A 26,441-nucleotide genomic window follows, 5' to 3' on the forward strand; every position below is an offset into this window, starting at 1 on the left:
ATGGTAAAGGCATGGTTTTGGATTACTTGTCTGCACTTAGTCTCATGTGTTCTTGTTTTAAGTTGTTCCAAATATAATTTGTATAATTACCTCAAGGATTTGAATAAAATTGATAAGAATCACAAACTGCTTGACTACGAGAGTGTGGGGTTATATTCACTCCTGTACGTAATTGGAGTTTTTGCTATAAAAATCTGTCTCTACTTATACGACTGCATAGGAGCAAACTATGCGCGGTGTGACACGTATTACTTATTTACATTTGTAGTTTATTACACTCCACTTCTTGGTTTGGATGCCATACTTTTAGAAATATTTTTAATATATTACTATTTGTATCGCTCTGTGAAAAATTTGAAGAACTGTTTGAAGAATTCAGAGATCTGTGTGGAGACTGTGAGGGATCAGTATATGGCCATAGCGGACTGTTTTGATAAAATCAGGCCACATTTTGATAAAATGGTAAGTATTTTAACCTTTTTTTCTACCAAACAGGATATATGTACTTATTAACTTTTCAACATTATCCCTTCATCCACTCTCATCAAAGTCTTCATGGATCTCCGCCAATTTAGGGCTCTTACACACACTTTACCTGGCCTTTCTTTAAAACATTCTCGATCTGATCGCGGTATGTAGGCTTCCCTCTTCCAACTCAACCACTTACATTGGCATCATAAATCTTTTTCGTAAGTCTTCTTTCATGAATTATCTAAGCATCCCTTTTTCTATTATCTTCACTACATTTTATTTCACACGACAACACTCCCTTATCACACTATTTCATCTGTAACATACTTTATGGATTAAAATAAAATTTATAAATAAAATTGTGTTTGTTTTAGATGTTAATAGAAGTTGTTTTTGATCTTCCCAAACTTTTGGGCTTACTCTGGGCAACCCTCGTATTTATAAAAGAAAATGTAAGTAAGTAAAGTTAATAAGTAAAATAAACTAAATTATTACATATCTGGCAGTCAAATGTCACATATTTCCAGGTGCCATATGTGTATTACATGGGTGACTTCATGCACGCGGGCCACGTGCTGCTGCAGCTGCTGCTGCCGACCCTCGCAGCAGACCTGGTCAGCAGCCAGGTGGAACACATCAAGCTCATACTGCACGACGAGCTGCTCAGGGAACGAGGTGAGGTGGGAAGATTGTTTAGACAGTAACATGGTCCAAAGTTCTCGAGGAAACCTTAGTGATTGATTGTTGCAGACGAAGATGGTATGACGTTAAGCTTGCTGGGCTACTTGGCGGCGCGTCCTCTCTCGCACCGGCTGTGTCGAGTGGTGCCTGTCAACTTGCGTCTGCTGTTCTCGCTTCTAACCCTGTGTGCTGGATACTTCATCCTCGTCATACAGTTCACGCACCTATATGACTAGCTGAGCGTTCTGAGCTATTGGGGTGCGTCCTCTCCCGCATCGGCTGTATCGAATTGCTGCCTGCCAAGTTTAGTCTGATGTTACCGCTGCCCAGCCTGTGTACCGGATACTTCATCCCTATGATCTGTATCATGAGGATTTACGCATTTTTATTACCTATTGCATTGTTTTCGTGACGTCAATTTTTTTTATAGATATACCACAACATTATTTTTTATTTTAACGGACATTTATTTACGTTTTAGAGTCAAGTAGGTCCTTAGAAAAGCAATATTATCCATGTGTAATAATGTACTGTGCTTGTAATAATGAAATGCTTTCAATTAGAAGTAGTGGCTGGGATTAATTTAGAAAGAAAAACAATTCGCTTAATAACACTTAAAGTACGTACGAGCTGTACAGGAAATACAAATATTAACTTGTGTCCACTATGATGGTTTTTTGTTGTACTACGCCATGGAAAGTTATGTGATTATGTGCGAAGGTGTATTTAAATTCATCTCGTATCCTTTTTATCTAAATTCTTTCTCTGTCAGGCGTAACGGGTAACAATTACACACATCATTTTATCATAATTATGTTTCTAATTTTCGGATTAATTTTCGGCATCAATTTTGGATTCACGAACTCGATAAACAATAAATTTAATTTGTAACAAAATGTATATCTATTATTATATCCTTGTGTAACATTGCTTAGTTGATATTATGCTCCTTATGATAGTGTTTTGAATGATTTAGTTGATGCTATGGGCAAGTCGTGGTTTTGGATTACTTGTCTGCATTTAGTCTTTTGTATTTCTCCTATATTGTGCAATAAACTTATTATTATTATTAGTCTTCTGTATTTTTGTCTTATGTATTTCGAAGTACAATCTTTACAATTACCTCACGGATTTGAATAAAATTGACAAGAGTTTCAAACTGCTCGATGACGAGAGTGTGGGGTTATATTCACTCCTGTACGTAGTTGGAGCTTTTGTTATAAAAATCTATCTCTACTTAATCGTTCTGCTTTGAAGAAAACAATACGGGGTGCAAGACGTATTACCTAATTACATTTGTCGTTTATTACACTCCACTTCTTGGTTTGGCTGCTGTGCTATTGGAAATATTTTTAATATATTACTATTTGTATCGCTCTGTGAAAAATTTGTAGAACTGTTTGAAGAATTCAGAGATCTGTGTGGAAACTGTGAGGGATCGGTATATGGCCATAACGGACTGTTTTGATAAAATCGGGCCACATTTTATTTTTACAATCTACTCACCTATCTATATTTTTAAGAAACTTTAAGTTTTAGCTAAACATATTGAGTAATTTAAAATTTGCATATAATTGGAATATTTTTTACAACGGGAACATGCCTATTTTGGGAACATTCCCGGGAACGGCACATTACTTTTTCGACTAAAAACGGGTTTTATAAAATCACACCTATTACCCGTTGGGGCAAGGCAGCGACTATGGAATTTCACTTACTACGATTCTGACGCACCCCTTTCGCTTCTTCCACTCTTATCATAATCTTCATGCATGCTCGCTGGTTTAGATTTGACTCGCTGGCATGATGAATAATAATATAGAAAAATAAATAAAAATACATTAATTAAATTAAATACTTACATAAAATTACTAACAAAAAATAATAAAGGCAAATATTTATTTAAATTTTTTCACTCTACAATAAGCTTTTAATTTAAATTAAGTATTCTATTTTTTGATTCATAAAAAACACAATATTAAATTTTTATTAAAATAAAATAATTCTTTAATAAAATATTTTTTTATGAAAGTTAATTCCAATACAAGCACTTTTTTCATATTTGTAATTGTCTACTTTTGGGATCTAAAGGGTGTCCACGATCAATAAAATACAATTTAATATTCAACATTTTAATAAGTACTTAATAAGTACAAACGTACATATTCTTTAGGTACAAAATATCACAAGTTATTTTACGTCTAACCTACATTTGCTACTTACAGTATGACACTACAGTTGTACACCATTATGACAACATTTATTTATTAAAATAAGTACTATGTATTTAAATATCTCACTTTCAGAATATTCAAAATATAACTGCGGCGATTTTGGGCAAAAAGTATCACATTTCACAATTTTGGTAGAATTTTACGCGCAATAGGAAAACATCCGGCCATTTTGCAAATCTTCAGTTTCCCACCACATTACCCTGTATTTTTTATTGTTTGTTCTGGGACCTAATTTACATATTATTTCTTATGATTATTAATCTTAAATTATATCTATAGGAGAGAGGATTATTGGGATATTTACTTAAATGACTGAAGTTGCAGCAGATGAAGGGACACTCAATTAATTATGTTTAATCCTGTCTCCTGAAGGAGATCCTGTAGGTTTTGTAGACCTTAATCAATGATGTGACCCAATAAACCTTTTTCCTACATATTTAGATATTTTGTGACGATAATTCAGAAATATGCAAATCGGTGTTGCCAGTTATCTAGCGAGCGAAATAAAGTGGTACCTTTTGCCTTGAACCGTCACAAACATACAGTCGACAGCATATCACATGTAACAGTTTTTGAAAAATTTATATATATAAGCATAAAAAAATAAACATTTTATTAATTACATTTGAAATGCTGCTGACATAGTCTCGAAAATAGAAAGTTAGCCTAGATAAATTATATTTTTAACACATTTGCTTTGCAGTTTGTGTTAAGACTGCGTGCGGGTAACACATCCTACCTCAAGAATTTTAAGGTGTAAAGAATAATTTTGATAAAAGGCGAACTGGGCACTTAAGTATACCGTCTAGATAAACGGCTATTATTCAGTGAAGCAAAACCGTTGCAATCTGTGTGATGAGATGACCTATGAAAAAATGATAACCTCCTTCTTTTTTGAAGTCGGTTAAAATAGAGATGCGAGCGTTTTAATAACCGAACTGGTTCAATGTAATAGTTGCTATCACCAAAATCGTTATTCTTCATAATTAGTTCCGATTCCAAGATTCCGACATACCTACATAAACACTTTTAAAAAAGAAAATAAATACAATTCTTGGTAAATTCGAGAACAAATTTGTATAAAGAAGTAACTTATAATTCTTCTTTGATCAAAATATTAGAACAAATATTACGTAATAGGGGAATACTAAATTAACTACTGGGATTGTCAGAAAGTAATAGTTTTTTTTTAATTTTAGGACAAGCGGAAAACTGTCAAAAGTTGCTACACTGTCGGCAACTATTACTTCAATGTGAATATGTATCTTATTTTATTTATTATTTGTAGCTTTTTCATTTTGTTTTATAGGTGATAGGAATTGATGACAAATAATTATTTATAAAAAATACATCACAGTCGCGATAAAGAAATAATCTTGATTCTTCTCGTCGGCCATACTAGTTATAAGACATAATTTCAATCCAGTTCAAAAGATCTGTTTAATGTTCTCACTATCCGAATCTTCTTCAACAGTCTGTAAATAAGAATGTATCGTCGATATTCTGATTATAAATTACAAATTATCTACATTTTTCCATCTACAAACCTCAAAAAATCTAGGCGACATCGAACTAATACAATGTCAAATAGCAATATTGTTTTTTTTTGGTGAATTGATTCAATGGGGCCTTGTAAGCTTGTATAAAATTGTCTTAGTAGCAAAAATATTTTCTCTTAACTTAGGAGCCCAGCTCAAATGTAATGAATCACTAGCTTTAAGGTTGATGAGGTTGCGCAGGCGGGTACTTCGGACACCGGAAGTCAATATCATATCCGTAAACGCAAAAATATTTTAGAATCTTTTGCCGTTTTGCAATCCAGTTAGAATGTGTGACTATGCCTCCAAATTACGCAAGTTCTAACTGGATATTTGAAAAACAACATATATTTTAAGATATTTTTGCGCTAACGGTAATTATATTAACTTCCGGTGTTTGAATATCTACCCAGGTGCATTGTTTCTAATCAAAGCTTGTAGCCCACCGGTGTCAGTGTAGTTTACTTAATTAAATCACATTATTACATTCCCGTCATACGAGTACTACTAGATTAACTGGAAAATAGTAAGTGGTACAAGTTTTTTCGGTTGTGGCAACAATTTTTTGCATAATTGTCAGTGTTGCCAATTAATGCAAATCATTTCTACTATTTGCTTTCTTCGTTATGTCAACTTATTGTGTTTTGGTCAATTTTGTTCGCAGTTTTGTAAATAAATAAATATATAGAATATTTAGGATGTAATAGTGACTCCAACCGGTGTTATTAATGGTTTTTTGGACTCAAGGATCTTGTAGTAGACCACAGCATCATGGACGGTAGGGAATGTGACTAGATGTAACTCTTCTGGCTCCAGAGAGTTATACCGGTCGATCATTTCTAGTACAGGGCCTGAAAAATGAAATGAAAAAATAACTTATAAAACTATCAGGCTATATGAAAACGCATTCTAAGCGAACTCCAATACACACCGTCTAATTTCAATTTAATAACTCATTATTTTTTGCTGGACATTTTCTTATCTGTTGAAAAGGAAAGGGGCGGGTAATCAATCGACAGGCATAATTTTTTTGGAACACACGTCAATTTTAGGCAGAAATTAAACAACCCTCTAAAAGATTTACATTGGCCAATAACCCGACAAAATAAAGTTGGCAGCACACGTCAAACATATTGCATACCAGTGAGATGCTAATTTGATTCGCCCGAGTTATTCATTCATTCAATCATTTATTTTAAAATTCGCAGCTGTCAATCATCCAACCCTTACCTTTTCGGTGGATAAGAAAATGACGGGTATAACTTAAAATAAGGAGGTGTCTGCAGGAATCGGGGCCAATGTATAATTAAAAAGCTCGGTTTCAATTCAACATTTTCTACATACTTAACCAATTTTCGGTGGTATGGTAAATTAGGGCGTGTACTAGGTTCAAGATAAATTATGATGACCTAAAGGTCTATGTAACCAGGCCAGAAAAAAAAAGATAATTTATGAAATTCAGATTGCGTAAATCTGATCGTATTTAAAAAAAAGCAAATCATACGAAGGTGGCGCCATCCCGCTGCTTTGCCGCGAAGGAGCATTAAGCAGTTGTCATATATACGTATACGTAGTATCTCTTATTAGTCTGTGGTTGTCATTTAGCAGGGAAAGACGCGGAGAAAAATAATTACAACAAGGGAGTTCAACGAAGATTATTGTTAACGAGAGTACTATAGTTAATTTTATAACTGGTAAAGGGGCTTTTTCTTTCATGATAGATCAATATAAAGGCAAAAGTGTGTTTGTATACGTACCGTTAGCCCCAGCCATTAATACTAATATATCGTTGTTGTCGAGTTCTTTCTGCGCGGCCACCAGCGTCTTGATCCCCGGTCCGTCCACGTACGAGAGAGCCGTTGCGTCGATGATCACGCAATGTACCTGGTGGACACAATACACAGGTGTTAGTGGCACCGTGCCGATTACTGGGGAGGATTGAAGATGATTCTGAGTTTATATCAAGTAGAATTTTCCATTGCAAAAGTATAATAATATAATGATGGACTTTAAGGCTATGTTCCTCAAAAACAATGTAGATGGCGCTGTACAGATTTTCCTTCGTTTAACCTTCTAATTTCATGGATAACAGACATACCTATGCATCTTTTATCTTTCTTTTGGGTATTTATTTATTTATTTATTTATTTATTTATGGATCACTTACAGCTATGCACATTATAACATTAGTTAGAACATAATTAAACAAAGTAAAACAGTACTTATGTGTAAGCCTATTACAAGTGAACACAACATTCACCATAAAAAGAAAACAACATCTAGTCTGTTGAGACTAACTTCTCAACAGCTAAAATCTCACTATTAATAACACTAATATATGATATTATTGCACTAGATGGTACAAAAAACAAATAAACTATACTAATTTAACAAATTTTTGATGGAGATAATGTCTTGTCAGTTTGCTCTTCAGAGCTCGCTGTGAATCAGAAAATATATCTAGTTGAAGAGATTTCGCGTTCAAATCGTTATAGGATGCACATGCTCTGGATAAGGGTTGATGTAATCCTAAGTTAGTTCTACATCGTGGTAATGTGAACGTTTTTGTAACGGGATGTCGGGGATATCTATAGGGGACAGTTATGTTGATAGCGTTAACAAGTTCAGTACATTTTAATTTATTATTTAAAATTTTGTGTAAGAATATAAGGTCTGCAATTGTGCGGCGATTTTTTAAGGTGGTGATTTTAAATAAATTTAGTCTTTGATAATATGTTAGATTATTTGGTATGTTAGGCGATACGTAGGCTAAATGTCTTGTAAAAGCACGCTGGATTGTCTCAATTCTTTGAGATGGATCACTGTAAACGGGATTCCAAGCTACAGAGGCAAATTCTAGCTGACAGCGCACTAAACTATTATATAAAATCAACCGCGTTTCAAATTTTCTGAACCCACGTGAATTCCGTTTTATAAAACCTAACATACGTGCGGCTTTTTTGACTATCGTATCAATATGATTGCTAAATTTAAGTTTCCTATCCAAAGTAACTCCCAGGTCTTTCATTTCATTCACTTCGGTTAGCACGGTGTCATTCAATAAGTAGCTAGATCTAATAGGCAAGTATTTCTTGGTGAAACTTATATGAAAACATTTTTGCGCGTTTAGTCTCATACCATTAGTATCGCACCAGACTTTAATATTATTCAGGTCAGATTGTAAAAGTTGAATATCATCTAAATTATTTATGGTTTTATAAATTTTGAGGTCGTCGGCAAACAGAGAGACTTTGCTATGGTGTATTACGTTAATTATGTCATTTATAAAAATTAAAAAGAGAACAGGTCCCAGATGAGAACCCTGTGGCACTCCAGATTGAGCTAAGTAGGTTCGTGATTCATAGCCAGCAACTGCAACTACCTGTGGCCTGTCTGACAGATATGAGCCAAACCAGTCTAGTAGTGAACCATTGATTCCAAATCTTTTGAGTTTAATCAGTAAAGCTGAGTGACTCACTCTATCAAATGCACTACTGAGGTCGGTATATATTGTGTCAACCTGGTGACCTTTATCTACTTCGTGTGACAGTGTAGATATTAGCGAGACCAGATTTGTGTCAACTGAACGGCCCTTTATAAAGCCATGTTGGTACATTGATAACTCACTTCTAACTTGTATATATAGGTGCGGATATATGAGGGTTTCAAATAATTTAGAAAGACATGATAAAATTGAAATGGGTCGGTAATTTTTAACGTCTGATAAATCACCTTTCTTATACACCGGCACTATTCTTGCTTTTTTCCATTCTTCTGGAAAGATACCACTGCTAAGGGAACTGTTAAATATAATCGTCAAGGGGAGTGTTATTGCAGGTCTACAGCGTTTAATAAACAAAGGAGGTAAATTATCCGGCCCAGAACCTTTTTGTATGTTAATATCTTTAATAGCCTTATTAACTTCACTTTCTAATATTTTTACTTTATTTATGTTATCTAGACTTGAAATATTATTAGTGTCCGAAATATTAATATTCATAGTAACGAAAACTGAAGAAAATTGTGACGCAAAAAGATTAGCAATTTCACCTCCCGTAGAAGCAACGGTATCATCCATTTTCATCACAGCAGGAAGTGATGAAAGACCTTTACGTTTGTCTTTTACATATCTGAAGAATAATTTAGGGTTAGTACATATACTAGATTCAATTCTTTGTTTATACTGCCTTCCACAAGTTTCATATAGTTTATGACACCGATCGCGTAGCAAGTCGTATTCGATTTTGTCTTAAATGATGACCCTTTTTATTTCACCCAGGCACAATTACCACTTCCATAATGTGATCCAAATATCAAATACTACCAATGATTTTAGTTAGGTAAGCGGACCCTGTGGAAAACGGGATAATGCTAGGTAGACGATGATTTATTCGGTAGGTAACATAGTTACACTTTCATTTTTTACATAACGAGCGTCTCATCCGCCTAAAACTACCGCAGCGTCTCACAATCTGTATAGCCGGAGAAAAGAAGCTGTAAGGGAAACCTCGCCACAGGGCCCTAGACGTTCTTTAAAAAACATAAAATATTTTATTGGACTTGCATCGTAAGGTGTCAGGTGGTGCCAGGGATACTATTGAGCCGCCAAAGGCCCGTATCCCGTGCATCGTAGTGTCTCGGGTTCATGTTGGTGCGCGCCGTGTTATGTTACAATAAGTTACATTATAAAAAAAGCTAGTGATAACGTACTCTGTTGGCAATAGTGGGATCCCACTCGTACGAGTCACTCTTGGCGGCGTCCATGTTGTTGTCCTCGTCAGTTTCTGGCTGCACGGGCTTCTTGTAGCCCACCTTCCGGAACAGGATCTCCTGGAACATGTGTTTGGTCGCGAAGTTCAGACCACCGCAGTAGTGGAAGATCTTCACTCCGGGGATTTCTTCTGCCTGGGAATATGAACAGTATTATTATTATATATTTAAAGTATAAATAAACATTTTACAATCAAAACGATGTCTCATAAACCTATCGACAGATTTTTCTGTACACCAGGTTAAGGTTTTTGTGTAGTACTATTAGCTAAAGGTGGTACTAATGCCACCTTTAACCGCGTAGGGGTCGCGTATACAAAAAGACTGAAACAAACTTCAATCTTCATGTTTCAATCTTTTTGTATACGCGACCCCTTCTGAGAGCGATATTACATCACAGGAATAAAAATAAAATTGTTGTTCAAAATTCTAGATTACGTTTTTACAATAAAATACCAGATAATATTTTAAATTTGTCAGAGAACAAATTTAAAGCTCACGTGAAGCTTACTTTATGTAAAAAAGCCTATTATAAGATTAATGATTACCTAAATGATAAAAATGTCTGGTATTGAATGTGTTCCTCTAGTTATTAAATAACTTGTAATGTACCCTCATTGATTTAAAAGATGTGTTGCTGTTGCAGTTTCTTGTCATTTCTTCTCCTCAGCCATAACACCTTGCGAAATGACGTAAATTCAAAAATGTTACATTGACCTTCAACAAGTTTATCCATGATAATTACGTTGAATAAATGATTCTGATTCTGATTCATCTTTCAATCATTCATCAATCATGACTTAGGATTCAAACTAAAATCGACCTTATTATAACTGCACTATGATCTTAATGAGGGACTCCAGGCTACGTTCACCATAAACAATATAGGTCCTAAAGTTGAAAAATTTTGGCGATCCGCTTGGTCCATACAGACAAAAAGTTAGTTATCTAATTTTTAATTCAAATATGAAAGAGAATCTTATAGATTTATCTGCAGCATACGCTTTTGACGTGTTTTGGATGAAGATAAAACAAGAATATTCAGAACTGCCAAAAAGTTTTTATATATATGTGGAAAGGAACTATGGAAAGGAAGCAGTTTTTTTTTTCGTGACATACCTATTTGTACATATCTGTGTCAAAAACTGACACATTCTACATCAAGTGTGACATTGTCACGTCTCGGCCTTTCGTCACCCCGATGGGGCCGCATCAGAAATTCCGTAATTTTCAAAATTAGCACCCAATTTCAATTGTAAACTAACATTAAAAAGTATGAGATATTTGAAACTAATTATAAAGTCAATCGAAAAACGATGTTTTATAGTTTTTTATGACAAATACTGCAACTAACAACATAGTAGGAATTAATACTATAAGTAATTAACAAAATAATGTTATTTGTTGAATTATGCAAGTGTGATTCTAAAAGTAGTAAGTATAAATTTATCTTTATATAGAGGCCCTTCGAGGATATGTCCTTCAACAAAAAAATAAAAAGGTGCTGTTCAAATTCAACGGCGATAATTACCCATTTTCTTATTGCTCAGGATACATAATTATTCAAATATGTAATCTAATGGCAGAGGCATTTATAAAAATAATTGTTGTCACATTAATATTCATAGAATTATGTTGCTACTCGTAACCTACACTGCTTCACTTTATTTTGATCAGAATAATAATGGGTGGAAAATGTGTTGTGCCTGGGTGTAACAACAAGGGTCATCATTTATACCTAAAAACAAAGATAAAAGATGCATAATATGTCGGTTATCCATGTAATAACACGGTTAAACAAAGGCAAATATATACAGCGCCATCGAGGTAGCTGTTAATTCTTTAGTTATGATTGTAATTTCACATGCGAAGGGTATGGAGGCCTTCCGAAGCATGGAACAAACATAAGAATGTTATACCATGTGTTGTTTGTTGTTGTTGTTTTGTTGTTGTTAAGAATGTTTACTCTGATCATGGGCGTGTCGTAGAAAAAAAGATCTATTCTAAAAAGGGCCTAAGCTGCATATTTCTTTTCATTTCTTAAGAAAAACATACTAATTTTTTCAGTATCCTCTCTGAAAATAAGAAGATATTAGCAAACATTGAAGCCTATTTTACAGAGGAAACCACGCTTGAATAATACCAAGATATACTTAACGAAGAACTATATAGAAATCTACCTTCTACAGTTCCAATCAGGGGGACAACTTCGACCGCCAAAATTAGTAAGAACTGTGAATTTCTTTATTTTAGAATATAAATAATAATACAAAAAAAAAAAAAAAACAATTGGGAGTAGATTTTCGTTTGATAGTACACGCTAGCTTATCCAGTAAATACGCTTATAATCATAGAATACAGAATACTGAAGGTAAGTCTTAAGCCAAATACAATATACAACGCTACATCAATGATATTTTTTTAAATACTAATCTCGAAGTTAGTTTAAGATTATATAAAATATAAATACTAATGCCTCGGCAACTAGGCAACAACTAACGCGCAACACGTAACGCTCAACATATACGGCAACGTTGCACAACAGCGCGCGACGTTGCCAGCTGAAGCGCAACACGTAACGCTCAACATGTACGGCAACGTTGCACAACAGCGCGCGACGTTGCCAGCTGAAGCGCAACATATCGCGCGCTTGTTGTTTGTTTAGAGAGCATCGATAGTAGAGCATCAATTGACAACATTTCAAATTTTTAAGCCGTGGTTTTTTTGTGCTATTTCGAAAGTAATTGTTTAAATAGAAGACACGTATTTTTTCTTTTCAGGATTTTTCCACTAGAAGTTACAAAAAATATTTTTTGAAAATTGGATTCTGCCATTGATAGAATGAAGGCAGTACAATGTAATGTACCTTTGCATGCGTATTTAAAACAAGTCGCAAACAAAGTGTCATGTTATGTATGACATTTACTTTTTTTATAATTTTTATGTAAAGGTCTGAACTTATTATGCCTTCCTCTTCTGACCTCGTGGATTTTTCAATATATTTCTATTATTACTGAATTAAAAAATCTGAAAAAATGTGTTTTGTGTAAATCATAGAAATATCTCGAAATGGTTTTCGATTTAAGGCACCTTAGTAAAAATGAAATGTTGTCAATTGTAGTCGAGTGGAGATGTGGCGCGCAACAACATACGTGTAGTTGTTACGTATGGCAACGTTGTTAAACAAAAAAGTTCCGCGCTATCTTTCAACATGCTGTTCAACATGTTGTGCGCCCAATGTTGCCAAGTGGTAACGCGGCTTTAATTTCTGTTTTGATTATTTACAAATTTGAACTAAGAATTGGGTGAATATCAAGTTTGTTGGCGAACTTTCATATTATTTTTTGGTGAAAAAAAAAAAAAAAAACGAAAAAATAATATAAAAGTTCCTCACCAAACTTGTCACATTTTGATATTCACCCAATTAGGTAACAAGGAGTACGACGTTTGCGCATGTTATGACAAGTATCTCATTTGTCTCTTTCTATCTAACCGCATCTCTCTCTGTAGTCCACTTTCTTAAGAATGTATTCTGTAAACCCCCCTCCCCCATATCTTTCAAAATACATTATTGCGTTTACATTTCAATTTTGGAATAAAGCTATTATTTTTACTCTTTTCAGAGAACGACACAAACATGAGGTTCAACTCGGACAAACGGTACGCCTTCTCTCACGACTACGAAGTGAGCTTGGCTGGCAGACTACAATGCTTAGTGTACACGGTTATAACTATAATATTCATGTACGCTCTACAAGGATGCCTATTCATCATGCAGCTACAAGGGAATCAAGACCGGCCCCCGGTGGTCCCGGCAATTCCCGAAATGATACCCAGCGCTGAAAATATCGACTGTGAGTGTGAGAGCTGACCATCGACCCTATATTTTGCCGAATGATGGTACAAGCCAGAAATGAGAGTTATAGCGTGCGCTGACTATGCAAGTCCACAGCGTTTGGTACGTTGTTTATGCAAGTCCACAGTGGTTGGTACGTCGGCTACATATGTCTCCAACGCTTGGTACGCTGATTACGTAAGTCCCCAATGCTTGGTACACTGACTATGCAAGTCCCCAACGCTTGGTACACTGATTATGCAAGTCCCCAGTGCTTGGTATGTTGACTTAGCAAGTCCCCAACGCTTGGCATGCTGACTACGCAAGTCTCCAACGCTTGGCATGTTGACTACTCAAGTCTCCAAAGCTTGGCATGCTGACTACGCAAGTCTCCAAAGCTTGGCATGCTGACTACGCAAGTCTCCAACGCTTGGCACTCTGACTATACAAGTCCCCAACGCTTGGCACGCTGACTACGCAAGTCCCCAGCGTTTGGCACGATGACTAAACGCTTAGCACGCTGACTACGCAAGTCCCCAACGCTTGGTATGCTGACTACGCAAGTCTCCATTGGCATGCTGATTACGCAAGTCTCCAACGCTTGGCACTCTGACTACGCAAGTCTTCAAAGCTTGGCATGCTGACTACGCAAGTCTTCAACGCTTGGCATGCTGACTATACAAGTCCCCAACGCTTGGCACGCTGACTACGCAAGTCCCCAGCGTTTGGCACGATGACTAAACGCTTGGCACGCTGACTACGCAAGTCCCCAACGCTTGGTATGCTGACTACGCAAGTCTCCAACGCTTGGCACTCTGACTACGCAAGTCTCCAAAGCTTGGCATGCTGACTACGCAAGTCTCCAACGCTTGGCACTCTGACTATACAAGTCCCCAACGCTTGGCACGCTGACTATGCAAGTCCCCAGCGTTTGGCACGATGACTACGTAAGTCCCCAACGCTTGGCTCGCTGACTACGCAATCCCCAACGCTTGGCACCCTGACTACGCAAGTCCCAGCGACTGGCACGCTGACTGCACTAACTTACGTTTCTTTTGGTTTCTTTATCTTATTATATATTTTTGGGGATTTTAGTCAAAAATGTAATATTGTTTTTTTGTAAGATAGGTAAATATAGAAAATTGGCAAAGTATAGGTAGTATATGTTCCACAGAGTCAAAATGTAATTCAAATTACTTAATAATAAAGCAGGGTAACGTTTTATTTCTAGTTTTATTTCGTGAGTGTGGTAAAAGGCTATATAGGTATCTATTTAGTAATAGTTTCTGGTCATTTGCCTTGGTTCTTTGTGCGCCAGCACGAATGTTTATCACAAAAAAAAGATGGCAGTAGACCATTGGTTCTTATTAGCTGTTATTGAGTATCACTTCTGGGAAGAGGCCATGCATAAAAAAAGGCCAAACCCAGAAACTGGCTAGCTAATGACGCAAGAATAGTGTAAAGCAAGAGGGAAACAACTGCCCTATTTTTCCTTAAAAAGTAGCATGGAGAATGCTACACTAACAAGAGCGTGGCTCTTAAATTAGTGATGGTGGGGTTAAAAGCCGCGGATGAGAACCATTATAATCCAGTAGGCCGGGAGACAATAGCCGTCTTGGTAGGGGCTAGAATAAAAGAACTAAATTTATGTGGCAGTCCTGATCCAATGACGACGATGACAGTCCGTCTGGCCAAGAGGCAGCCGTTTATAATTCCATTTACCCCATCAAGCAATTAGCATTATACACTTACCGCTCGATACCGCTTGATGTCCAGATAGATGTCGGTGTTGAGCACGCGGCCGAGCAGGCAGGTGTACGGCCGCTGAGACCGGCTGAACAGGGTGCCCACGCTCGCCAGGAGACCAGCTCCAAGTCTGGAAAGGAAGTTCACAGATTAATCTTTCGAACGCCGGAACGCGGATCTCGACCAGACACAATGTAAAATCTATTGTGTCTGGTATTTCGGCATATGAGAGGTTAAGCAACTGCTTATGACTTAGGCTGAAAATCCGCAAAAGTTTCCCCAAGTGTGTGTCGCCTCTACATGATGATGATCGCTCTAAGGAAAGATGCAGGATTTGGCAGGAACGGGTACACCTCCCAAACCTTTTTTTTTTCGCCACCACAATCTTGGATGTCAGGTTGTGTAATGTATAATGTCAGACATAATAAAGTGAATATAAGCACAATGACATAAGATGTGAGGAGCTCGGTGGCGCAGCGGTTAACGCGCTCGGTCTGCGATTGTTGAAGTTAAGCAACTTTCGCAAAGGCCGGTCATAGGATGGGTGACCACAAAAAAAAAGTTTTCATCTCGAGCTCCTCCGTGCTTCGGAAGGCACGTTAAGCCGTTGGTCCCGGCTGCATTAGCAGTCGTTAATAACCATCAATCCGCACTGGGCCCGCGTGATGGTTTAAGGCCCGATCTTCCTATCCATCTATAGGGAAGGCCCGTGCCCCAGCAGTGGGGACGTTAATGGGCTGATGATGATGATGATGAAGCACAATGATGTACCCGATATCAATATTGATGAGCAGTGTGGTCAGGAAGGTCACCAGCCACACCAGCGCGTCCAGTTTACTTAGCTTCCAGAACCTGCAACAATTCGTTCGTTATTTACTTGGTCAGACATTAAAAGTGTTGAGGGCTTTCACAATGTAAAAAACAAGAAAATATGTCTGAAATCGAGTGTGTAGTTTTTGTTGAACATCTCATGAAACTAAATCTAATAGGGCTTTTAAACCTGTATAGCCGAATAAAAGTGCTGCAAGAAAAGCCTCGGCATGGGCCCTAGACGTTCATACACAGGCGTGATGCTAGTTATATGTGTCGGAGCAGGTGGCCGATGGACTTGTCTACCCAACATCTCGACTACTCGGATACCCCAAACTACATTCGTAACCATAAGATTCACTAGGAGTTGTACTTGCACGACCGAAACGTAATGACAGTTCCTAGGATGCAAGGATGCGTGTACGTGAGCGGAACGTGTAACGTGAGCGCCGCAACCGGCCGAACTGCCCCTCTGCTATCAGCTCTCTCTTTCACTCAACCGGATGCGCGCACTACCTAGACTCCGTCGAAGCACCGGATTGGTGCTTGCGTTTCAGTCATCGATCTTTACCATTGACCATACCGAGGTCATCAAATCTACTCCCGTTATTGACGCCTTCGACATATGTATAACTGCTGATGATGCTGTGTTAATGTTGTATACTTTGATTATGTACAAGTAGGAAGTCTGAAAGTAGCGCTGGTTAGTGAAAAATTGAGAAGCAACAGGTTAGCATGATATGGACATGTAATAAGGGATGAACGGCACATAACGAGGAACGGAGGAATGTGGATGGATTATTTTTTATTTTTATTTTTTTTATTTTTCTTTATTAAGGAAACAAACAGCTTACACAATAGATACTTAAAGATATAAACTTATAATTAAACACATTAAGCCAGAGCAGTTTCCACCGATGTATCTAACATATATTATATTTCGTTGCAAATTGCGGTGAACTAGTCTATAAATTATATTAAGTTATACTGTTAGGCCCAAGAATTAAATTAATAGGTACAAAAAGAAACCTCTGTAAACAATCCCTCTATATCTAAGGGGTAGGGGTAGGGGACGACCCAAGAAAGTGTGGATGGACTGTGTGAAGAAGGATATGTGTGTGGAAGATGTGAGTAGTGAGATGACTGGCAGAAATGAATGGAAGAGGAACACATGTTGTGCCGACCCTACCGTGGGATAAGGACAGGAGGATGATGATGGCTTTGTTTATGTAATTAAGAAAATTGAAGGTATTGTGAGAAGTCTGTACTAACTTGGAGAGTTCCTTGACCTGCATGAACATGCCCTTGAGCGAGACGACAATGATGGAGGCGAGCACGCTGCGCGGAAGGTTCTCGAAGAAGGGTCCGATCCACAGCAGCACGCACAGGATCAGCATCGCGCTCACGAATGACGTCAGTTGTGTTTTTGCCCCGGCCTGCGGAGTACATTGATCATCATCACCATTTCCCTAGCGTTATCCCGTTTTTCACAGGATCCGCTTACCTAATCTGAAGATTTGATAGGACTGGTTTTTTACAGAAGCGACTGCCTGTCTGAGCTTTCAACCCGCCAAGGGAAAACCCAATACAGGTTAGGCCACATATATCCGAAAATTGCATTTCTCGGGAATGTGGGTTGTTTACCTTCATAACACTGCGAAGTACGTAGATGTGGCATATAAAATATGAGCGAGCATCAAGACTACTCTTTAGTATCATGCCACATTAACTTTTTTGACAAATTGAACTGTCAGTCTCACTAAATGTCAAACGTGTTAGTGCGACAGGGTTCTAGCGTGGATACATGATATTGCATATGACTGTACGTTGTCCGCATAGAAGAATCTTTAGCAATTACCTGGTACTGTATGTAGGACCGGGACAAACTGGCGCAGAAGGGAATGCAGCCGAAGAATGACGCGAACAGGTTACTGGCACCCTGGAATGAAAAAAGGTTTTATATGATGTCACCGAGGAGCTCGGTGGCGCAGCGGTTAACGCGCTCGGCCTGCGATTGTTGAAGTAAAGCAACTGTCGCAAAGGCCGGTCATAGGATGGGTGACCACAAAAAAAAAAGTTTTCATCTCGAGCTTCGGAAGGCACGCTAAGCCGTTGGTCCCGGCTGCATTCGGCTGTATTAGCAGTCGTTAATAACCATCAATCCGCACTGGGCTCGCGTGATGGTTTAAGGCCCGATCTCCCTATCCATCCATAGGGAAGGCCCGTGCTCCAGCAGTGGGGACGTTAATGGGCTGATGATGATGATAATGTCACTGCAGACTTCTGCCGACGCGACGCTCCAACTACAATGATGTCAATTTCCTAATCCATCCTTCAGACGGGTCACACTCCACGTTGCTGTCAAAAGATCTGTCAAAATTGAGGAAAATCAATCAACAGTGCTGCCACCTACATTGGAGCTTCTAGTTTTTATGCCAATATTCCGAGTATAGCTTGACAAAAGTCACCCAGTGGAGACGACGCCTGGGATCTTTGGCAGCTCTATTGCAAGACTGTAACCCTGACACCAGGGATGGTAACATCAGTCGTTGACCCACACAAGAGAACAAGAAGACGATACAACTCACCAACGCCAAGAGTTCCTGGTTACCATCCACTTCGTACTTCTCCCGGGACGCGAAGATGAACGCCATGGACATGGATATGGTGTACGTAACCATGGTGATGGTGAACGCATCCAGGGCTACTGAGGGAATCATCTCTACGGGTGGCACTTCCGGGATGGGCAGCCTGGAAGCAAATAAGTTTCTCAAAGCATGGGGGTTCCTTTCAGGATGTAGATGTTCACTAAGACGGGGTTTTGTGGAATTCAACCCCTAAGGGGGTGAAAAGGGGTGGGAAAGTTTGTATGAAACTAATAAAAGGATTTCCAAAGACCAATTTCTTTTTAAGTATTAATGAATCAACAAAATCGTAATTTAAGTCCGACATTTTGTCACGTTTTTCCATGACGTCACAATGTGCTATTTCATACAAATTCTATAGTAATTTCGTGTCTACACGTTTAGTAAAAAGTAACTGATTTGACTAGTTGGAAACTAGCCTATTGCGTGGGTTAATTGCGGCGAGGGCGGTATCAGGGTCTGATAGAATTGCCGGAGCTCTTCCTAAAGGCTAGTGAAAAAGCAACTTACCCAGTAGGTATGGAACCAACGAGAACGATGTTGAACAATTCATCCAACTTGGCGTATTTGGACACCAGCGTTCCAGTGACCACTGCCAGCAACTCTATTGGTATGGGCACCCGACTCCTCTTGGCTACTTTAGGCTGAAAGGATATACAAAGATACAGAGCGTTAGTGACACTGTATTGTATACTGAGGGAGATGATTCTGAGTTAATATCAAGAGGAATTTTCTGTTGCATTCGGTACATAAACACATCAATTCACTCGACAACCCCCCATCACTTTTGATACGTAATCTTAAGGTTGATATGAAGAAGACCACTGTGTCTGAGCGTTGTCGAGTGTTTGAGCGTTGCGCTCATAATCCGGAGGTCCCACGTTCCCGTCTTTTCCCGACGGAAAATTCCACACGATTAATTCAGAATCATGGTCTGAATCATACCCCTCGTTATTCGTTACGATGACACTAACACCCTTTGTACTATACACTGGGGATGATTCAGACCATGATTCTGACTTAATATCAAGTCGAATTTTCCGTCGCAAAATTCATGTTTTATATAATTATTTTCAATTCTATACTTTTGCGATCGAAACTTCCACTTGATATTAACTCAGAATAATGAGCTTAATCAGCCCCCTCAGTATTCGTTACGATGTCACTTACACCCCGTACAAGTACATACAGGTAGCCATACAATTAGGTATTGGTGTTAGTGACACCGTAACGAATACTGAGGGGGATGGTTCAGACCATACTTTTGATATCAAGTGGAATTTCTTGCCGGAAAATTCATGAATTTTTTTGTGTCTTTTTTATTATTTTCCGTTCCATACTTTTACTTTGATATCAAAACAGAATCATGGCCTGAATCATCCCTCGAAGTTTTCGTTACGATGTCACTAACACCCTGTATAAATGCGTTTACCTTAAGTATCTCGTTGTTTATTGTTACTACTAAGCAGGTAAATATCGATATAACTAGCGCCGCGATGTTGGTCTTCGTTATCATCGTTGCTAAGTCATATAACGTCTAAAACAAAAATAAAATGTAGGTTTACACACATATTCTAGCATATTAACTCTACTCTTCCTCCAATCGAATCAGCTTCAGTTGAGGATTTTGGTTTTTTAAGTTGACATAGGCCCCAGACATCTCCTAATTTTATTTTAAGTTATACCTGTCATTTTCTTAACCGCCGAAAAGAAAAGGGACGGATGATTGACAACTGTTAATTTTAAAATGTATGAATGAATAAAATAGACATCTCGCTCATATGCAAGCCGTTTGACATGTGCTGTCAACTTAATTCAGTCGGGTTTTTGGCCAACATACATTTTTTGAGAGGATGGGGACACTGTTTGATTAGGACATTGCAAACCGAATCACTTGGTTGTCCGAAAAAGTAAGATGATTCCGTGTTTTGGAAGACTAAGCCGTTGGTCCCAGTAAGCACGTAGTCGTTACAAACCTAGCATGTAATTGGGCTATTTTTTTGTCGGTTCTGCCAATAATTTGGACCTATCAAATCTTCAATGGACTCTGTGAAGGGATGACGGTAGATGATGTAGATTCTTACTTGGATAACTTTATAGTTCCCGGAGTGCTTAGGTAAATGTATCCCGAAGAGGTCCTTCAACTGGGAAGCCAACACCTGGAAGGAAGCGGCGGTGGTGAACCCAGAGACAAGAGGTTCTGACAGCAGCGTAGATACTGCGCCCAGCCGGAGCGCCCACATTATCATCTGAAACGCCATGTTGCTTTAGAAAGAAATAACACATGCACAATGAGAAGTGATACTTCACTTTAGTCAGACATATTGTATTTAAATATTATTCATTTAATGATAATGGCTCAGATAATCCAATTCCTGCAGACACCTCCTAATTTTATTTTAAGTTATATCGTCATTTTCTAATCCACCGAAAAGAAAAGGGACGGATGATTGACAACTGTTAATTTTAAAATGTATGAATGAATAAAATAGGCATCTCGCTCATATGCAAGCCGTTTACATGTGCTGTCAACTTAATTCTGTCGGATTATTGGCCAGTATAACGTTTTGGGAGGGGTATTTTCCTGCCCAAAATTGACGTGTGTTCCATAAATTTTATGCATGTCGATTACCTGTCCCTTTCCTTTTCGGCGGATAAGAAAATGACAGGTATAACTTAAAATAAAATTAGATGGTGTGTATTGGAATCAGTATCATTGTAGTACTAAAAATTATACTATTTTTGGCGCATTGTACTGATACTACTTTAATAAGTATTGAAATCGAACATTATTTGTAACGTACGCGCACGAACAAATGAATTCTGAATTTGAATGAGGGAATTTCCAGGCTACGTTCCCAAAAAAAAAAAAAAAAAATAGCGCTGTAGAGAATTACCTTCGTTTAACCTTTTAATTTCATGGATAACAGACATAATATGCATGATGACCTTTGTTATTACACCCAGAAAGAACAAATCTTTCACCCATTATTATTCTGATCAAAATAAAGAGAAGCAATATAAGTAGCAACATAATTCTATACCATATCTGATCCAAAAATCAACATTCTGTCCATACGTTATATTTTTGAATAATTATGTGTCCGAGCAATGAATACTCAGAAAAAATAGATAATTATCACATTAAATCTGTACAGCGCCATCTACATTTTTTTGGGGAAGTTAGTCTGGAAAGTTCCTCATTGTGGACAGATAATGTTGGTTAAGAAAATAAAAGGATGCACTTACTTGAAACAGCCCCACGGTGAAACAAACAACACTTACTATCTGCATAGGTGAATATGCACTTGCAACGGCGGTCGCTGTGGACAACATTGACAAGGTTACGAGGTCAAATAAAAAAAAACGGTCAAGTGCGAGTCGGACTCGCTCGGGAAGGGCGCCATTGACTTACACTCATTTATCATTGATTTTAAATGCCTACCTGTTGCCTTTATTGTTACAGAGAAAATAAGGGCAAAACATCGAGTTTTTTGTATGGGAGCCCCCTTAAATATTTATTTTATTTTGTTTTTAGTATATGTTGTTTGTAACAGCGACAAGATTAGCAGAACGTAGTGGGTAGCTCACTTGGACGGGCTAATCTATAAAATGCTACTTAGGTTCTAGGACGATCTTGTGACGTAGCGAGAAGGCGCCGCTACTTCAAAAGCGCACCCCTGATGTCGGGCAGCAGCGGTATCAGTACTGGTTGGAGGCCGAGGAAATGGATTCTGGTAGGACTCTAGCTAGAACATCACCGATTGTGAAATTGGTCGGTGTACTGCGGAACGGAAGGCGATTGGGGCAACCACCGTTCTACACGCCCTATCTATGGAGTATTGAAGGCGATTATTCCACTGACAAGAGCGCAGCTCTTAAATAAGCAGAGATTTGTTGTTATAGCATCAACAGAAATACATAATTTGTGAAAATTTTAACTTTCACGTGTCTGTTTTGTACGGAAATATCTTCCACCTACCATGGAGCACAGTTGAAAGAACGTTAGCCTCTTACTGTAAGGTTGCAAGTTCAAATCCCATTTTCGAATTAATTTTTGGATCATAAATGATTATCATTTCATTAGCGGAATAACAGAGTTCCTTTGACTACCTTCCAGCTCCATCTTCGGATCCTGGATATCATTTAGCACCAGAAAGAATAAAAATGTGGGGATGGGAACAAGATGTAAAAAATATTTTCCCATAAAAAGTTTAAAAAAACGTAATTTTTCATATAGCTATAACTTTTTACTGACATCATATTTCTGACTGCGGTTTGGAATTTATGATTCAGTATTTAGTGGTCTCGTTGGTGGTGGATATTTGGACCAAGTTCCATACAAATTTGGTCAAACTCCTTTAAAATATATATATATATATATATAATTTACTAAAAACCATCAATGTAAATTAAAACAACGTAAGTATATTAGTACGTTTAGCGACTATTCGCCGCGGTGTACGATTTACATTGCGTCGCAGAAAAAATTCTTCAGCGCCATCTAATTTTTTTTGGGGAACTTAGCGTGGAAATTCCCTCATTGATATAATTTATCATAAACATATATTATACTTACTTGCGTTCTGTGCTATTGTTGCATTAAGGGAGGCATTTACAATAGGCGCTGTCCATTGCGTAACTACCTGAAAACATCGTTATTTTTTTAAATGTTAGATAGATAGATAAAATCTTTATTTAGGTTTAAGACGTTACATTAATAATGAATTAATCAATTCATTCATTATAAATAATTAATTTCGACCGTAGTGGGTCGATAGCGATAAGCGCTGAATGAGGGAAATCGTCGACGACGTTGGCGTCGGCGGGGTAGGTATCGGGGTTCTGGATAATAACCCGGGTTATTTTTGAGCCGCCAGAAGCCCCTGACATGGCTCGTGTAACGATAACGCACTTACGTCAGTAAGTAGTAACCGGGACCAACGGCTTAATGTGCCTTCATCTGGATCATCTTACTTTCGGATAAACGGGTGATCAGCCTTCAAGGTCCTAATCAAACCAGCCCCAGCATCCTAATAAGCCCTTCTTGATTAATGCTTGAGTAATGACCAAGCCCTCATACCTCATACAACCCCCTCCGGTTGATTGAGGGGAGGCCTGTGCCCAGCAGTGGGACGTATATAGGCAGTTTATGAGATTAAGGTTCCATAATAAAACAACCATCAGTCCATCCGTTAGGGATTCCGGTGGGGCTCTAGCTAGAACATCACCGATTGAGAAATTGGTCGGTGTGCTACGGAACGGAAGGCGATTGGGGCAACCACTGTTCTACACGCCCTATCTATGGAGTAATGAAGGCGATTACTCCACCGACAAGAGCTCTTAAGTAAAGAGAGAGAAATGAAATGAAATTTATTCGCTCTAGAGTGGTACAAAAGATCTTAAATATACATTGGCCCCGATTCCTGCAGACACCGCCTAATTTTATTTTAAGTTATATCCGTCATTTTCATATCCGTCGAAAAGGAAAGGGACGGATGATTCACAGCTCTTAATTTTAGGAAGAATGAGTAAATTAATGAATAACCCGGCCGAATCAAAAGGTACGTCGCTGGTATACAATCCGTTTGACGTGCTGTCTACTTAACTGTGTCGGGTTATTGACGGATGTAAAATTTTTAGACGGTTGGTTTAAATTTGTGCTTAAAATTGACGTGTGTTCCATAAATTTTATGCTTGTCGATTACCCGTCCCTTTCCTTTTCGGCGGATAAGAAAATGACAGATATAACTTAAAATAAAATTAGATGGTATTTACAGGAATTAGCACCATTATATCAATAAAAGTCCATCACAAAAACAACATAAAACAACATTTACACAAAAAAATACCTGTGTGTCATACCTTCCCTGCCATAAGGCAGGCGACTGCGAAGGTCCCCATCGATATGTGGGGGGAGGTCCCCAGGAGCACGTAGATCAGGACTGGGAAGAACGCCATATACAGACCCACTATTGCTGGCACTTCGGCTAACAAGGCATACGCCATGCCTGGAGGAAAGAAAAAAGGTGTCGTTAGACGGAGCAAAACCGATGGGGCTTTTTGGCGGGAAACGGGAACGGGACAGTTGCTTTCTTCATTGAATAATCTAAATAATTAATACGAAGTGGTGTTTTGTGGTTAATGATCGCATTAAGTTAGTCGGAAGACATTCGCGAGTGTTATTATATCGGAGTATTCAATAAACAAAGTGTATCTGCCTATTTTCGCTTCGTGGCAGGAAGCCGCTTCATAACTCGAAAGTTTATGCGGACTTTTGAGTTAATTCGTTTGGGGTTCGGAGTAGGAGTCTACTCCGAGGGTGGGGGCTTAGGTTTCATCATCATCACTTTTCATCATTTCATTAATCATCAAGAAAAAAAAAACGTAAGACATGGCTGTATGGGCATAGTTCCCTTTGCCTTACCCTTCGGGGAAAACCAAAACAAAAAAAAAGCAAAACCGATGGACTATAAATATGAAAGAGGTGTGCCAGGATCGTAGTAAGTGGAATTCCGTGGTCTCTGCCTACCCCAACGGTAAAAGGTCGCTCACCAGCGCTACCAACATCCAACAAACGTCATCCCACCTTGCGCTATTGCATAACGGCCGTGGTAGCTCCAGATATCGCACACCAGCGCTACCAACATTCAAAAAACATCATCTCACCTTGCGGTATGTGCATGACAGCGGTGGTGGCTCCAGCTATGAGGTCGCTCACCAGCGCCTCCTTGTACTTGTACTTGGGCAGCCATTTGATTATAGGACACGAGTTGCACAGGCAGTCCTGGTACCCGCATATCCTCATCAGTTTCAGCAACTGGTGACTTACTATAAATAAAAAAAACATGGTAAACCGCCGCCTTAGTTAAACGTAACACACGCATCCATTTGAGCGAAATCGGAGCGGATGAACCAAGTTGAGAACTCTCTGTCCAAATCGTGCTTATTATTTGACGTGACGTATTGCAGATTTGCCGCACATGGCCTTAACCATTGCGCAACGAAACAGTCCTGAGGGAGCCCTGATGGACGTGCAAATCCAAGCAAATCTTCTCAAACTACACCAAAACCATCCCAAAGTCTGCTACATATTATGGACTGATATCTAACATTATGAGTTGTCATCAAGCAGCAGTAATTTTGAATCTTTGACCACTTCGATTTTGCTCAAGTAGAGACGCAGCATAAAACGGATCGAATAAGGGTAGATCTCGTGCAAAAACATCCTAGAATCTTTGGTTTTTTTCGCTAATATTCGGTTAGAATTTACATAAGTAGACGACATACATAAGTGCTAACTGGATATTTGCAAAAGGCTAAAGATTTGCTGCTGTTTGCTGGCATCTGATCAAGATTACGTCTCTTTCGAAGTTGCCAGATGCCCTAGTTTATATAGGCGTTTACTTAAAATAATGCAATAACTCACGAGGTTTCTTAGGCTGCTGGTAATCTGCATCCCTGTTGAGCGTGTCCTGAAGGTAGACCCTTCGCACCACGTTGAACTGTGTGCTGGAGTGTGACTTAGGAACACTCCTGAAAACAAAAAAATAAGCATTGCATTTGCATAATTAACACAAAAGCATAAGGTATTGGTCTTGGGGCAAGCCAGGTCTTTTACGCAAGACAAGTAAAGAAGGAACTTGGCCATAAATTGCGACATAAAGTTCTTCCAAACAATACCATGAGCTGGGGTTGCATTCGGTTGTTT

General features: G+C 38.4%; 1 protein-coding gene and 1 long non-coding RNA gene across 6 annotated transcripts in view; one reads left to right on the top strand and one right to left on the bottom strand.

Annotated features, from left to right (window-relative positions):
- Positions 1–3,268: 3,268 nt before the first annotated feature.
- Positions 3,269–26,441, bottom strand: part of LOC126376212 (solute carrier family 26 member 6) — a 57,609-nt gene continuing 34,436 nt past the window's right edge. For all 5 annotated transcript variants that reach the window (XM_050023471.1, XM_050023470.1, XM_050023468.1 and 2 more), the window contains 16 exons: positions 26,160–26,266; positions 25,400–25,561; positions 24,596–24,741; positions 23,310–23,376; positions 21,980–22,053; positions 20,815–20,979; positions 20,163–20,267; positions 19,241–19,374; positions 18,674–18,836; positions 17,944–18,024; positions 17,358–17,521; positions 16,047–16,127; positions 15,282–15,405; positions 9,635–9,829; positions 6,682–6,808; positions 3,269–5,775 (listed from right to left, as the gene is read on the bottom strand). In XM_050023471.1, the coding sequence (XP_049879428.1) occupies positions 5,618–5,775; positions 6,682–6,808; positions 9,635–9,829; positions 15,282–15,405; positions 16,047–16,127; positions 17,358–17,521; positions 17,944–18,024; positions 18,674–18,836; positions 19,241–19,374; positions 20,163–20,267; positions 20,815–20,979; positions 21,980–22,053; positions 23,310–23,376; positions 24,596–24,741; positions 25,400–25,561; positions 26,160–26,266 (2,053 nt within the window). In that variant the 3' untranslated portion in view covers positions 3,269–5,617. The remainder of the gene's footprint in view (positions 5,776–6,681; positions 6,809–9,634; positions 9,830–15,281; positions 15,406–16,046; positions 16,128–17,357; positions 17,522–17,943; positions 18,025–18,673; positions 18,837–19,240; positions 19,375–20,162; positions 20,268–20,814; positions 20,980–21,979; positions 22,054–23,309; positions 23,377–24,595; positions 24,742–25,399; positions 25,562–26,159; positions 26,267–26,441) is intronic.
- Positions 9,269–13,612, top strand: LOC126376353 (uncharacterized). The gene is made up of 3 exons (XR_007567713.1): positions 9,269–9,318; positions 11,762–11,919; positions 13,318–13,612. It is a non-coding gene; the product is annotated as an uncharacterized LOC126376353 (long non-coding RNA).

Source organism: Pectinophora gossypiella, chromosome 20 (assembly GCF_024362695.1).
Source record: "Pectinophora gossypiella chromosome 20, ilPecGoss1.1, whole genome shotgun sequence".
In the NCBI taxonomy this organism is placed as follows: domain Eukaryota; kingdom Metazoa; phylum Arthropoda; class Insecta; order Lepidoptera; family Gelechiidae; genus Pectinophora; species Pectinophora gossypiella.